Source organism: Sycon ciliatum, chromosome 3, assembly GCF_964019385.1.
Source record: "Sycon ciliatum chromosome 3, ocSycCili1.1, whole genome shotgun sequence".
NCBI lineage: Eukaryota > Metazoa > Porifera > Calcarea > Leucosolenida > Sycettidae > Sycon > Sycon ciliatum.
The window spans coordinates 23,875,104-23,887,603 of NC_088645.1; the positions used below are offsets into that span (position 1 = coordinate 23,875,104).

Sequence of the window (12,500 nt, forward strand, 5' to 3'; positions counted from 1 at the left end):
AGATCAAGAAAGCTATGCCATGAACAATAACAGCGCACACATCTCACCTTTTGTCTTCTACACGTTGGGCGGGGAACTACACGTGCCCAATCATGACACCGATGCCACTGTGTACAAACTCCACGGTCACCATCCCGGCCAGACGCTGCAGCTGTTTCTCGTGCAGGAGCACAGCAGAAAGCTGGAGCTGCTGTGCCCGACGATGGCACACCGTCGGGACCTGACATGCTGCGGTGGCAATGCCACATACCGCATGGACGTCCGAGCTGACCGCCCCGGGAGCGAGAGGCGCATAGTCCTGGACATTCTGTGCCACGGTAAGGTACCAGCCTCTTTTAAGGGCAAAAATTGACAATGGATTAAAAGGTACCAGCCTCTTTTAAGGGCAAAAATTGACAATGGATTAAAATACAATAAAACATACACTGGAGAAGAAAGCAGAAAATACATGTGTAAAATAAAGACTTTGTTTGTTTGTATTCTTTATTTAGAGTGGGAAGTCCAAAACAGGCCCTAGCCTAATAACAATGGTCCCACTTTCAAACCCAAACCAAAATAAATTCAAATAGAAATCTATAATTTATACAAAAGAGAAAGACCAAGGAACTCTAAAAATCTATAAAATAGAATAAAGCGGTAAGGTTCTCTAGAGGTACAATATCCATCATTTCTCAGCTAACGGGCCGTCAATAAAATATATCGATCTTTCTCGCGAAATGGAAAAAAAACGTTCATGGTTGGGTGCGTCGGGGAGATTAAATCATTTTGAAAAGTATAGACAGCTGAAACCTCAACCCAGTCTAGCTGTTCGGTCAAAATATATTTTTTCATTCGGTGAGAACTATCACTAATGCCGTATGTCCCCGAACTCCTCTAGGGTAGGACCTGCTACCCTGCATTGAGGGGCACTGTCACTATAAGTGATTATCAGTCGTGTACCGGACTGGGATAACCATGGTTGTATAGAAAGTCAAGGATAGCTCGACAAGCTGCTGGAAGCACAATGTGCGGACGGCAGAGCTTTTTCAATTGGTTCCAATCTGAACTCAGTTTAAAGTTTCATGTCGCAGGCAATCTGACAGATGTATGATACGTTGATTGCTTCTGCACTATGGTTTTGAAAATTGACAATAGGGTCTAACCGGATCTCTCTCTCTCTCTCCCCCTCTCCCTCTCCCTCTCCCTCTCCCTCTCCCTCTCTCCTCTCTCTCTCTCTCTCTCTCTCTCTCTCTCTCTCTCTCTCTCTCTCTCTTTCTCTTTCTCTTTCTCTCTCTCTCTCTCTCTCTCTCTCTCATTTGTATTTAGAAGTTGGATTGCTTAGAATTTCTTCTAACTTCTGTTTTGCATAATTATCTGGCATACCGAAAACCGTTGGGGGAGTCTAAACCGAGACTTTGAGTGATAAGATTGTGACTGGTTATCTGCCATATCCTACAGATTGTGACACATGCTGCAGCCCTAACGAAGAAATGGTCTCAGCTAGAGTCAGAGCAGATCTATACTCGGCCTTCCCAACAGCTGAGCCTACCACCAAGATCACATCACCGTCAGCGGATAGTGTCGCATCGTCAATGCCGACAGTTACCATGGTAACATCCCCGACTACCCTCGGCAATATCACTGCCAGTGCTGCCACGGGCGACTCTGTAGCTAGTGCTCCAGGTATCCCAGCCTCGACCCCTGTGAGTGTTCAGATGTTTACACAATCCACCAGCCCTGAACCATCCACAGAAACCACCAGCCCTGAACCATCCACAGAAACCACCAGCCCTGAACTATCCACAGAAACCACCAGCCCTGAACTATCCACAGAAACCACCAGCCCTGAACTATCCACAGAAACCACCAGCCCTGAACTATCCACAGAAACCACCAGCCCTGAACTATCCACAGAAACCACCAGCCCTGAACTATCTACAGAAACCACCATCCCTGAACTATCCACAGAAACCACCAGCCCTGAACTATCCACAGAAACCACCAGCCCTGAACTATCCACAGAAACCACCAGCCCTGAACTATCCACAGAAACCACCAGCCCTGAACTATCCACAGAAACCACCAACCCTGAACTATCAACAAGCAAAAATGCCGCATTGAGTCTGTCACTATCGCAACTACTACCAGATCTGGACACAGTCGCCGACAGCATTAGCAGTGATGCCACAAGCAGTGATGATGATCCGGATCCAATGGAGGAGGACGAGATAGCAAGTCTTGATAAGATCATAGACAAAGTGGAGCAACTATCCGAATCCGTCTCAAACGCACAGTTCAATGAAAAGGTCAGCATCATGTCACCCATAGTGAATGTGGAGCCCCGTCGTGTTCAAACACGAATGTTTGAGTATCAGAGAATATTGTATTAAGTGTGTATCTGTGTGTGCTTGAGTATGCATGCACGCATGTAACCAAATGTGTTTTAAATGTTGTTTCTTCTTCTCTTTGCGTACATCTGGTACAGGATGTTGACACTGCAGTAAGCTGGGTAAGCAGCTATCTCTCCAGAGCCAAAGCTATCAGTCCTGGAGCAACAATACCCAAGAGTCTGCACAACAGGTGAAGTTCTTCTCAGGGGGATAGCTCATCCGCCCTTCAGGGGGGGGGGGGGGTGCATGGCCGCGTATGTGTAGTACTGGCTGGTGCATGTCATTCATGGTCATTATCTGCATACTGAACCTAGGTCGAAATGTTTAGGGGTGCACGTCCTCCCCCATCGTACCCATGAGGGCTACGCACCTGCTTATCATTCATTTCCTTTACAGTCAACTTCGCTTATAATGACACTCGGCGGGCATCAGAAAAGTGTCCTTATTCGCGAAGTGTCGATATACCCGAAGTCTCATTATATGTGCTACAGTTGGATGGGACTTTGCTCTGGGCATGAAAATTCTGTCGTTATTCGCGAATTGTTGTTATATCCGCAGTCGTTATCAGCGAAGTTGACTGTAATTCCTATTTCTATTCTTCACCGTCGATATCTTTCCTAATTTGCTAGTGACCAGATTAGTGGAATGCGTTGCTTCTAGACTTTCATGTTGTAATCCATATCTACTGTCACAGGGAGTAAATGGTAGTGGTGACAGACCTAGCTCTGCCCAATACACAGTTCAAACTGCAACAGGCAGGCATGTAGCTCGTGTACGGTCAGCATAGTCATCGTTTCTAGGAACTGGCCCCTGGCCGGTGGGAAGGCATCCTTGCCTGTAAATCTGATGAAGTAAAATAAAACAACAGCAACAACAACAACAACAACAACAACAACAACAACAACAACAACAACAACAACAACGGCAACGGCAGCGGCAACGGCAACAGCATAGTCCGGTCAGCACACAAGCAAATAGCTGTCATACATACTACGTAGTCAACGTAGGCTACATTGCAGCTACATGTATGAGGTTGCCAGTGGTTCACCACGCCGCAGCTACATGTGTGAGGTTGCCGGTGGTTCACCATTGCAGCTACCTGTATGAAGTTGCCGATGGTTCACCATTGCAGCTACATGTATGAGGTTGCCGGTGGTTCACCACGCCGCAGATGTGATCTGGTACATAATCACCAAACCACCGATGTGCGAGCTACGTCCCTGAAAGGGACTTCCGAACTCTTGAGCAGCATTTTGTGAATGATTTCAGCTGTCGTGTCTTTGCTATGCGCCCTGTGCAGACTGTTCACGGTCATTCCCAACTTGCTGCAGCCAGGATCAATCGACGCCGACTACATCTCAGTGGCCAACACTGACTTTGTTGCAATTCTGTCCACCAGAGCGAGTGCCTCGTCAAAGGGCAAAATCCGGCTTGATTGGCCAGAGCGCGAGTACAGCCGTGCGGGTGGAAACAGCAGCGATCAGCCGGAGAAGGCAGGGATAGTTTCTGTGCAGCTTCCCTCAATGCTGTTCCAAGAGTTGGGCAATACGTCGGACAGTGCTTCCGTAATGCAGCTGTCCATAGTGCTCAACGGAAGCATATTTGGCTCGCCGAACGCTGATGATATCCCCGACGTGCGTGATCCGGAGGACGTCTTCGGGACTCCCGTCTCCTCGGTTATAAATCTGCAAGTCGGCCACAACGCCTCCTCCAACCTTCCCGAACCAGTGAGGATATCCCTAGCAGCGTCAAACAAAACCACCAAGCTGGTATGTGTGTGTGTAGATATTACCGTTGTACTACGTGAGCATCTGGCATTATAACTAAATTCACGGAACGAAAAAGTTAAGTTAAATTCACAGTGGCCTCTCAGTTGGGTGGACGTTCCAGGGCCAATGGCAGTGTGGCGTGTGGTGTTTTGTATTACATGGTGTTCGGGACAACACAGATAACAGCGTGCTGTGTGTTCTGTTCTGTTCTGTTACATGCTGTTCTGTTCAGGGTGGTGCCAATGGCAGTGTGGTGTGTGCATTCTGGAACACCACGCTACGCAGTAAGTAATCCCGTCAGGACAACTCTATCTGAGATACAGTAAAACCTGGTTTAAGTGACCACCCCACGGTGCAAGGACAAGCGGTCGTGAAAGCCAGGTGGTCTTTATCCCACAGTGTCTGTGTAGAACTGTCGGTGCATTGAAAAACGGTCGTTAAGAGCAGGTGGTCGCTAAAACGAGAGGTCGCTTACACCAGATTTTACTGTATCACTGGTGACAGATTGGCTATCAGACCCAGCTGTTAGTCCATACGCTGCCTGTCTCACGTACTCCAACAACTGATATTATCAGTGCTGCCAAATAATTTTCGCCCAAAATCGGACACCCTTCACCGCCACATGGTGTGAATTTTTCTCCTCGGCAATTTTTTTACAGAGAATTCAAAATATCGCCTAAAACACCATGAAAATTCGCTTCGTTGCCATGGTAACCCCAGAGTTGTCATGAATTTTGTAATGATGAGTGTGGTCGCACACTGACTCTGTACAGACTGTCAGTGTACATGCCATCCAGCCTGATCCAGGCATGTTACTTTGCACTTCCACAGCCAAGCGCTAGCCTTTTTAGAAGCAAATGTACAGTGATTTGTGCCTTCAGTTGCGCTGAAAAGTGAAAGTACAGGACTTCTGCAAAGGAAAGTAATGATCTCCGACATTTTGGCTGCTTTTCGGACGTTTCCCTTTTCGGACCGGTTTTCGGAAGAGCCTTCAAAAATCGGACACTGTCCGAAAAATCGGACGGTTTGGCAGCACTGTATTATTATAAAGTGCTCTTCAGTAAGCCGTGCTCTAAGCTACTGTTTGTGTGTTTCAGTGCATCTTGATTGCTGGTGATAAGTTTCCAAACAGTGCTGCCAGGTGTGTGGATGTGTTCATGGGTGTATATCTATGTGCTTGTGTTGGGCTGCCCCAGACAATAGCTATGGATGCAACTGTTTGATGAGTACTTCCATGTATGTGTATGGGTTGGGAATCTCTGTACGTGTTTTACAACTGTTTGATGAGTATGTGTGTGCCTCTCTGTACGCGTTTTGTATCTCCTCAGGCAATACTGGTGGCTGGTCACGACGTGGTTGCAGTCTGGTGTCCAACTCTGCAAACACCATCACGTGTGAATGCAATCATCTAACGAGTTTTGCATTAATCCAGGTAGGGGGAATTGTATATCTGCACACGTACACACACACACACACACACACACACACACACACACACACACACAAACACACACACACACACACACAAACACACTTGTACGTGTACGTGTTGCTCACTGCCAAAACTGGTCACGTGGGTCTCCCCGGGAGAGGGGAGAGAGACTCAAAAGGAATCTTGGAAAGATTACTCAATTGGCTATTGAACCGCCCAACGGCTGACACCCCCTGAAATCCCCAAAACTCTGGGTGCACTTGAAAATGATCCAACTTATGGGCTCACCACACCTCAGTAAGTGGGTGAGGACAAGGTGCAGAAAAAGGATTGACGGCATCGGGGTATCCGTCCAGGGATCCAACTGCAGTTACCCCTGCCCCCAGTGAAGGTAATACTTGCTACTAGTGTGGGTGGCTAAATCAGAGTGGTCTGATACAAGCTTCACTAGCACCATTGATTACACACGAATTAATCTAGCCAGAAGCAGTCCATGGTTAACAGGTATGTATGCTTCAAATAGAAAGTATATGAATCCTGGAACCAACAAAGGTGGCAGGTACAACATTACACCTTCAAGCAGCCGAGCCTGTTGGTAACAGACCCAACACAATCAGGCATAAGTGCACCCACCAACCAACTAGCTGGCAAACACACACACACACACACACACACACACACACACACATACACACACACACACCCTTTCCCCACTGCGTCATCCCAATTTGGAACCAGCTGCCTTCCTCTATCATTCCCCACCCATTTCACCCAAAGAACATCCAAAAGTTCAAGACAGCAGCTTATCACCATCTCCTCAGAACGAACTAGCACTGGGCCACTCATAGCATACGCGAGTAAGAGGGTACAGTGTCCTACCCTGCTTGGACATACATGTAATCTCTCCTCACAGACAGTCTCCTCTTGAATTTAAAAGTCTGACAGCGTTCACTTCAATACTCAACAACTTGAAGTTGAGCTTATTCTTTTGCTCACTGAGTAATACAATCTTTCCATTTTCTTTCTTCTGTTTTCTTTTCAATTTAATCCTCCCTACCCAATATCCCTTTGGTGCGTCCATGGAGCTATGAAGCCGAGACCTCTGGTCAGCGGAGCTTAATGGGCCCCACCACCACACTCCATGATTCACCCCAGTGTCTGGAGATATGTAGATTTTGTAGAAGAAGAAAAAACACACACACACATGCATGTACACATACGCACACACGCATGCATCCACATACACACTCAAAAACACACACACACACAGAGTACCTAGAACCTAGCCCCCCCCCCACACACACACAAACACACACACACACACACACACAAACACACACACACACACAAACAAACACACAACACAAACACACAACACCAAATCTATAATGTTGATACACCCTATATTGACTTTCCGTCAAGCACACCGTGACAATCCCTCCACGATATGTTAAGTCTATATATAGAAGGGTGCACTGGCAATGTGGAACTCAAGTTTGATTATTCTTTGTGATTTCCGCTCCAGAGCCTGTTTCCACGTGGACCTAGCTCGGGGCCTAGCGAAACGCAGCGCAACGTCACCCTCTACGGGCTGGCCATCTCATCCCTGTTCCTCATCGCCACTGTTCTAGTCTTACTCTTGTTCAGGTAGACTTACACAATCCACAGTAGAGCGGGACATTTTCGGACGGAAATATTTTTGGGCAAAGCCGAATTTCGACCTTTCGTACAGATTTTATTTTCGTACAGTGCTGCATACTGAATGCACGTGTTCGCAAGCAGTACGCGCGTGCCAAGGCGCATTGCATGCGTACACTAGCTGTACTATGAACTGCACTGCGCCACTACGCGTGCGCACTAGTCCTGGACGGGAGCCAGTTCACGATGTACATCATGCATAGTGTGCATAATTTCACATCAACAAATTTTAGTACGGAATTAATTTTAGTACGAAAGAGGCCGAGTACGAAATCGTACGAAAAAATAAATTCCGTCTGAAACTTTCCTGCTATTCAGTATCAACCGTAGGCAAAATAATAAACTCTCTCAGTATGATGTTCTGTATGTTGTTGATGTCTAGACAGCATTGATTTCAGGGCTACAGTGGTCAATGGCCACAAGCAAAAAGGAAAAGGAAAGAATGAAAAACACACTCCCTTTCTGATTCTCTCCTATGAGTTCGAGTTCCATCAGCATTATCGTCTCACTGATTTGCTTTACTCTCTGGTTGGATTTCTCTGTCTGTTTCTCTCTCTCTCTTTCTTTCTCTCTCTCCGTCTCTCTCTCTCCTTCTATCTCTATCTGTCTCTCTTTCTGTCTCTCTATCTCGATTTCTCTATCCCTATCTATCTCATTATCTCTATCTCTATCTATCTCTCCCTCTCTCTCTCCTTCTCTCTCCCTCTCTCTCTCTCTCTCTCTCTCTCTCTCTCTCTCTCTCTCTCTCTCTCTCTCTCACTCTCTCTCTCTCTCTCTCTCTCTCTCTCTCTCTCTCTCTATCTATCTGTCTGTCTGTCTCTGTCTCTCTCTGTCTCTCTGTCTCTCTTTCTGTCTCTCTTTCTGTCTCTCTCTCTCTGTGTCTCTCTCTCTCTCTCTCTCTCTCTCTCTCTCTCTCTCTCTCTCTCTCTGTGTGTGTGTGTGTGTGTGTGTCTCTCTCTCTCTCTCTCACTCTCTCTCTCTCTCTCTCTCTCTCTCTCTCTCTCTCTCTCTCTATCTGCCTCTCTGTCTCTCTGCCTCACTCCATTGGTCTTCCACTGTACAGAAAGCTACGGGTGGACATTGCCAATCGCCTGCTCTGCCATTACTGCATGGTCATGCTGGTACTGAACGTCATCACCGTTGTCAATCAGAGCATCACCCCATCACCATGGCGATGCACAGTGATCAACGTGCTCACACACTACACCCTTCTGACCCTGTACCTGTGGGCGCTGGTGCAGGCTCTGCACCTGTACCGACTCCTGGTCACCGTGTTCTACAAGGAGGTATCGCACATCCACCGCAAGGCCATTGTTGTATGCTACGGTAGGCGCCCCCCCCCCCCCCCCCCACACACACACACCTGTCCTGCATCACGGCTACACTGAATGCATTCGACGTAGTGCCGCATACTGGTGTGCTTAAAGACGGGTATGCTGTGAACAGCAAACAGCCCGAGTGTGTCAGTATGTGAATGCCTGGATACGTGTTGCAGGTCACTCAGCGTGAGAATTCGGGTATGTGTTATAGGCTCTCGGAGTCATGGCAGCATTGACGTTTGGATGCCCGTGGATCCAGTTTTTGTATGCCGGATCCGTACACGTTTGGGTGTTTTCCTTCACAGTCAGCAGGGTGACCCTGATACTGACTGGACTGGGACCTCCCCTGGTCAGGGTGAGCTGAAGTGTAGGGTGACCCATCCACCTGTTTGTGGCTGGACTGGGACCTCCCCTGGTCAGGGTGAGCTGAAGTGTAGGGTGACCCATCCACCTGTTTGTGGCTGGACTGGGACCTGCCCTGGTCAGGGTGAGCTGAAGTGTAGGGTGACCCATCCACCTGTTTGTGGCTGGACTGGGACCTCCCCTGGTCAGGGTGGGCTGAAGTGTAGGGTGACCAATCCACCTGTTAGTGACTGGCCTGTGATATCCTCTGGTCAGGGTGAGCTGAAGTGTAGGGTGACCCATCCACCTGTTGACTTGTATCACCGTCAATTTGACAATTGTAATGTAAGCCACACCGACCGTTTCTGGGTGAATCACTGGGGTTTAAAGCGCGTCTTATACTCCTGAGAACACGACAGCCATACTGCTGTTGAAAAGAGACCTAGAGAATTGCCTGTAAGAGCGAAGTGTCAGTAACTGCACCAGTTCTGCTCTCCACTCCACAATTGCAGGGCGGTTTTTGAAACGGTTTACCAGAAAACGGGATCGACAATATCCAAGTTTTCATAGCTGTTCAAATTTTTCCAGGGTCCATCGATATTCAATATCGCAATCAAGAGAACAAACTGTGCGGTAACCATTCTTATATTGGTTATAGATAACTACAGTACAAGTGTACTATAATCCAATCATATAAAACCCCTGTATGCCGGTGTGAGGGGACTTCATTAGCCGGGAGCAGCTAACACAAGAATGGTTACCGCACAGCATTTTCTCTTGCTTGCCACATGGAAGTTGTTATATTGAATATTTTAGTAGTTATCTCCAAAACGCTTGTTTATCCATCAATATTGTTGTGATTATATTGATTATATTGAGGCATGTTTATTATCAAGGCAGTAGTCGTGTACGTCTTCAGCTTGATTTGTAGCAATTTTCTAGCATGGAGTTTGCCAACAGTGATCAATGATTTATGACCCTGCCTGGTGCTCTTTGGATGCTGTCTGCGCATAGGTGTCCCGTGTTTAGTTTGCCTGTTGACAATGGCATCACGGCGCTTCAGCATGGACAATTATAGTGGGTACAACGAGAGAAATTTGTAAGTGCAAAATTTCAGCTGGTGCTTCCGTTAAAGGGGAAGTATACCCTAAAATCAAATTTTCACCAGTTGTAGTCTTCGGGGCGCTGAGTCGAATGGTCTTGGTCCGAGGAAGCTGAGATGCTCCCTTCCTACTTGAATCCCAATCGAACTCGCGCACTTCCACCGAAACTGGGTGACTGCGCCCTACTAGATGGGGATTTGTATGCAAAATGTCACTAAAAGCGCCATTTCGTTCTTATAAAAGCACGGATGACCGCGATTGGCCCATATGTTGTAGTCTTTTGGACGCTGACTCGACTGGTTTTGGTCCGAAAAGGCTGCGATGTAGCGTTCCTCCTTTATTCCCAATCGAACATGGTTGAACAAGTGGTCACGTGCTCCTGCGTACACCAGTCACCTGGTCACCGTGCCTGCAGGGTACAACTTACTAGCCTGTTTGACCTTTTTTGGGTGCACTCCTGTCACTCGAGTTGAACTCGAGTTGAACCTTGGTGTGAAATTTGTCGCCTGCTGGCGTGGTGACCAGGTGATTTGGGCACCCAGCAGCACGTGACCGGTTGTTCAACCATGTTTGATTGGGAATAAAGGAGGAACGCTGCATCGCAGCCTTTTCGGACCAAAACCAGTCGACTCAGCGTCCAAAAGACTACAACATTTGGGCCAATCGCGGTCATCCGTGCTTTTATAAGAACGAAATGGCGCTTTTAGTGACATTTTGCATACAAATCCCCATCTAGTAGGGCGCAGTCACCCAGTTTCGGTGGAAGTGCGCGAGTTCGATTGGGATTCAAGTAGGAAGGGAGCGTCACAGCTTCCTCGGACCAAGACCATTCGACTCAGCACCCAGAAGACTACAACTGGTGAAAATTTGATTTTAGGGTATACTTCCCCTTTTAGGAAGCCTTTGACATAAGCCTAAGTCTCTCAATGTGAGTCTCTAGCTTCCTGCTTTCTCTGTCCTCCTTGTAATTCTATTCCTACTCTCGGTCTCTCTCTCTCTCTCTCTTTCTCTCTTTCTCTCTTTCTCTCTCTCTGTCTCTCTCTCTTTTCTCTTTCTCAATATTCACACCTCTCTTTACCTATGGTCAATATCTCACTGTTGGGGATGATGGGGGGGGGGGGTAATTTGATGCAGCCTGCTTGCATGCTACACGTACGCAAACCTTCTATGACCTGTATTCGCACTTGCATGTGCGTGTGGATGCATGGGTGCATGTGTGTACACATGTGTGTGAGCACCTTTATACCGTTATGTACATTCTGTGTGCATGTGTGCATGTGTGCGTATGAATGTGTATGCTTGGATGCATATGTACATATGTGTGCCTGTATGCTGTGCAGATGTCAAATGCGCACAATACCGGACGGCGTTGTGGCACTGCTGGTCCCGGTCAACGCCATCGTCCTCTTCAACCTGGTCATCTTCGTCCGCGTCATGCATGTGTCCATACGCCAGAGCTCCAGCGCGGTGAAGTCGAGTGTCTCCACAAGACGACTGGTACGCGTTGGCACGGGAACATTCCTGGCTCTAGGTCTCTCTTGGATCCTGGGGATGTTCTCCGTGGTAGCTAGATACGAGTGGCTGAAGATACTGTTCTCTGTTGCTCTCTCAGCGTGTGGCATGCTGATCTTCATCACCAAGGTATTGCTTTCCCAGCAAGTGCGCACGGCCGTTTCTGCCAGCTTGGAACGAACAATGGACGTCAGCTCACGCCACGGGCGCAAGAGCAGCGCAGGAGTCGCTACTGTCGGTAGCGGCGACATCAAGAACAACGACAATCGCTCGCGGTTGCCACGAAAAATTCAGCAGCGTCGCCTGAGCTCGTTTCTACTCCGGGTCAGCCCGTACCGCTCGCGTACGTCCTACTGCAGTGGCTGCTCGGCAATGCGCAGCGGTGCTCCGTGCAACACATGCACACAGGCACTGCAGCTAGATAACACCAGTGCCACCGCTCTCTCCATGCAAACGCTGCACACATGCGTCTCCTTGGCAATGATCTCCGCGCCGACGAGTCCGTCGAAGGAGGAGGACACTGTCGGACGGGATACAAACCTCAGCCTGACAGTGACGTCCGACAACAGCACGGTCCATCCCTCCTCCGTGAAGAGCAAGCTGGAGGAGGGCAGGGCGCCTTTTTGGGTTTAACTGACTGCAGTTGCAGACTGTCCTACGTACACGCTCGCACCCTGCACGCCTGAACGTGCATGTGCGAGCACGGACGCACAAGAGCGTGCACACACGCATGCACATGCACGCGGCTACGTGTCAAGATTCTACTCTGGACAGACGGCTTTCACGGCAGGGGGCTCAGATGACATTGAAAGAACCCGGAAGCCATTCCGGTCACTGAACCTGACTGACCTGTGAGATGCCTGCGCTGCACACTGGTGTGTATCGTATGTAGCAAAAGGAAGGAATTCTCAAATTGGCTGGCTGCTCTGTAGGGTCTACTCAACACAGTAAATTTC

The 12,500-nt window shown here is 48.3% G+C and overlaps 1 protein-coding gene across 1 annotated transcript in view; it reads left to right on the plus strand.

Moving 5' to 3' along the window:
* LOC135811818 (adhesion G-protein coupled receptor G2-like) overlaps window positions 1-12,500 on the plus strand; it is a 21,952-nt gene that overhangs the window by 8,790 nt on the left and 662 nt on the right. Inside the window, exons 5-14 of the mRNA XM_065325064.1 lie at window positions 1-317; window positions 1,438-2,285; window positions 2,465-2,559; window positions 3,670-4,138; window positions 4,371-4,422; window positions 5,467-5,570; window positions 7,096-7,217; window positions 8,332-8,594; window positions 9,944-10,028; window positions 11,373-12,500. The exon at window positions 1-317 is cut by the window's left edge and continues 97 nt beyond it; the exon at window positions 11,373-12,500 is cut by the window's right edge and continues 662 nt beyond it. Coding sequence (XP_065181136.1) covers window positions 1-317; window positions 1,438-2,285; window positions 2,465-2,559; window positions 3,670-4,138; window positions 4,371-4,422; window positions 5,467-5,570; window positions 7,096-7,217; window positions 8,332-8,594; window positions 9,944-10,028; window positions 11,373-12,177 — 3,160 coding nt within the window. The 3' untranslated portion in view covers window positions 12,178-12,500. The remainder of the gene's footprint in view (window positions 318-1,437; window positions 2,286-2,464; window positions 2,560-3,669; window positions 4,139-4,370; window positions 4,423-5,466; window positions 5,571-7,095; window positions 7,218-8,331; window positions 8,595-9,943; window positions 10,029-11,372) is intronic.